The 1,032-nt window shown below is 62.0% G+C and overlaps 1 protein-coding gene across 1 annotated transcript in view; it reads left to right on the top strand.

The window, feature by feature from the left end:
- Window positions 1–1,032, top strand: part of SKI (SKI proto-oncogene) — a gene marked incomplete at its 5' end in the record, with an annotated part of 77,449 nt that overhangs the window by 2,385 nt on the left and 74,032 nt on the right. The window contains one exon of the mRNA XM_008577346.1: window positions 1–120. This exon is cut by the window's left edge and continues 33 nt beyond it. Coding sequence (XP_008575568.1) covers window positions 1–120 — 120 coding nt within the window. The remainder of the gene's footprint in view (window positions 121–1,032) is intronic.

Genomic DNA, 1,032 nt, shown 5'->3' with positions numbered 1-1,032 from the left:
TACATCCTGCTGAGCCAGGACTACACGGGCAAGGAGGAGCAGGCTCGTCTGGGCCGCTGCCTGGACGACGTGAAGGAGAAGTTCGACTATGGCAACAAGTACAAGCGGCGGGTGCCCCGGGTGAGTGTTCCCAGGCCTGGGAGCTGGGCAGGCCACCCTGGTGTGGGGGGCCCCCCCGGGCCAGGGGCTCCAGTCTCCCAAGGCTGGGACTTGCGTTACTGCCTTACCCCACGTCTTAGGGTTTGGTTTTGTTTTAAGGAGATTCAGGGCAGCACCAGTGTCCCCATCAACAGGGCCAGATGGCCTGGTTGGAAGGCCCTCTTGCCTGACCACCATGACAAGCCTGCGTAGGGGCTGGAGGCCTGGCCTGGTGGGTGGAAAAGCCCCCCAGAGGCCCACAGCCATTGCTCGGATAGGCCGGGAGGGCGCACGAGAGAGAAGCCTGCCCCAAACTCGGGAAGTTAGACCAGGCTGGACCCAGGCCTCGAGCCACAGTCCAGGTCTTCTTTGGGATGTCCAGATGGGGTTGGGGTGAAGGTTGTTCCCTCACCCCAGAAGCCTCCCAGATTGCAGACAGAGGGATGCCTGCCCTTGGTCCCCAGGAGACAGCTTTGGCAAGGCGGGGCCTGGTTTTGTTTCCCTTTTTGTGCCTTGAAGTCTTGGGACACAGACACAAAAATGAAGCCAGGTGTCCGGGCTGCAGTGGCAGGGGGCCGAGACTTGGTGACTCCAGCTCTGGGCCTGCCAGGGAGCAAGTCCCAGAGTCCCTGGGCGGAGTCGAGGGCGAGGGCCACTGGGCTCCCAGCTTAGGGCCTGGTCAGCGGGCAGTGTTGGAGTTACTGGCGCCTGCGATTTGTTTTGGACTTGTCCGTTTCCTTCTCTGCCTTTCCGAAATGCAGAAGGGCGCCGAGTGGAAGGGTCCTGGCCGTGGCTCTGTTGTTTGCCAGGCGGAGGATCTGTGGGATCCGGCCTGGGCAGCTTGTGGCCCACTAGATGCTGAAACCAGTCACTGGGGGTCCTCAGGGACTTTCC

The sequence above is a fragment of the Galeopterus variegatus genome, unplaced genomic scaffold (genome assembly GCF_000696425.1).
Source record: "Galeopterus variegatus unplaced genomic scaffold, G_variegatus-3.0.2 Scaffold1497, whole genome shotgun sequence".
Classification (NCBI taxonomy): Eukaryota; Metazoa; Chordata; class Mammalia; order Dermoptera; family Cynocephalidae; genus Galeopterus; species Galeopterus variegatus.
The sequence above is the reverse complement of the archived record's forward strand: the minus strand, read 5'-3'. Positions and strand labels throughout refer to the sequence as shown.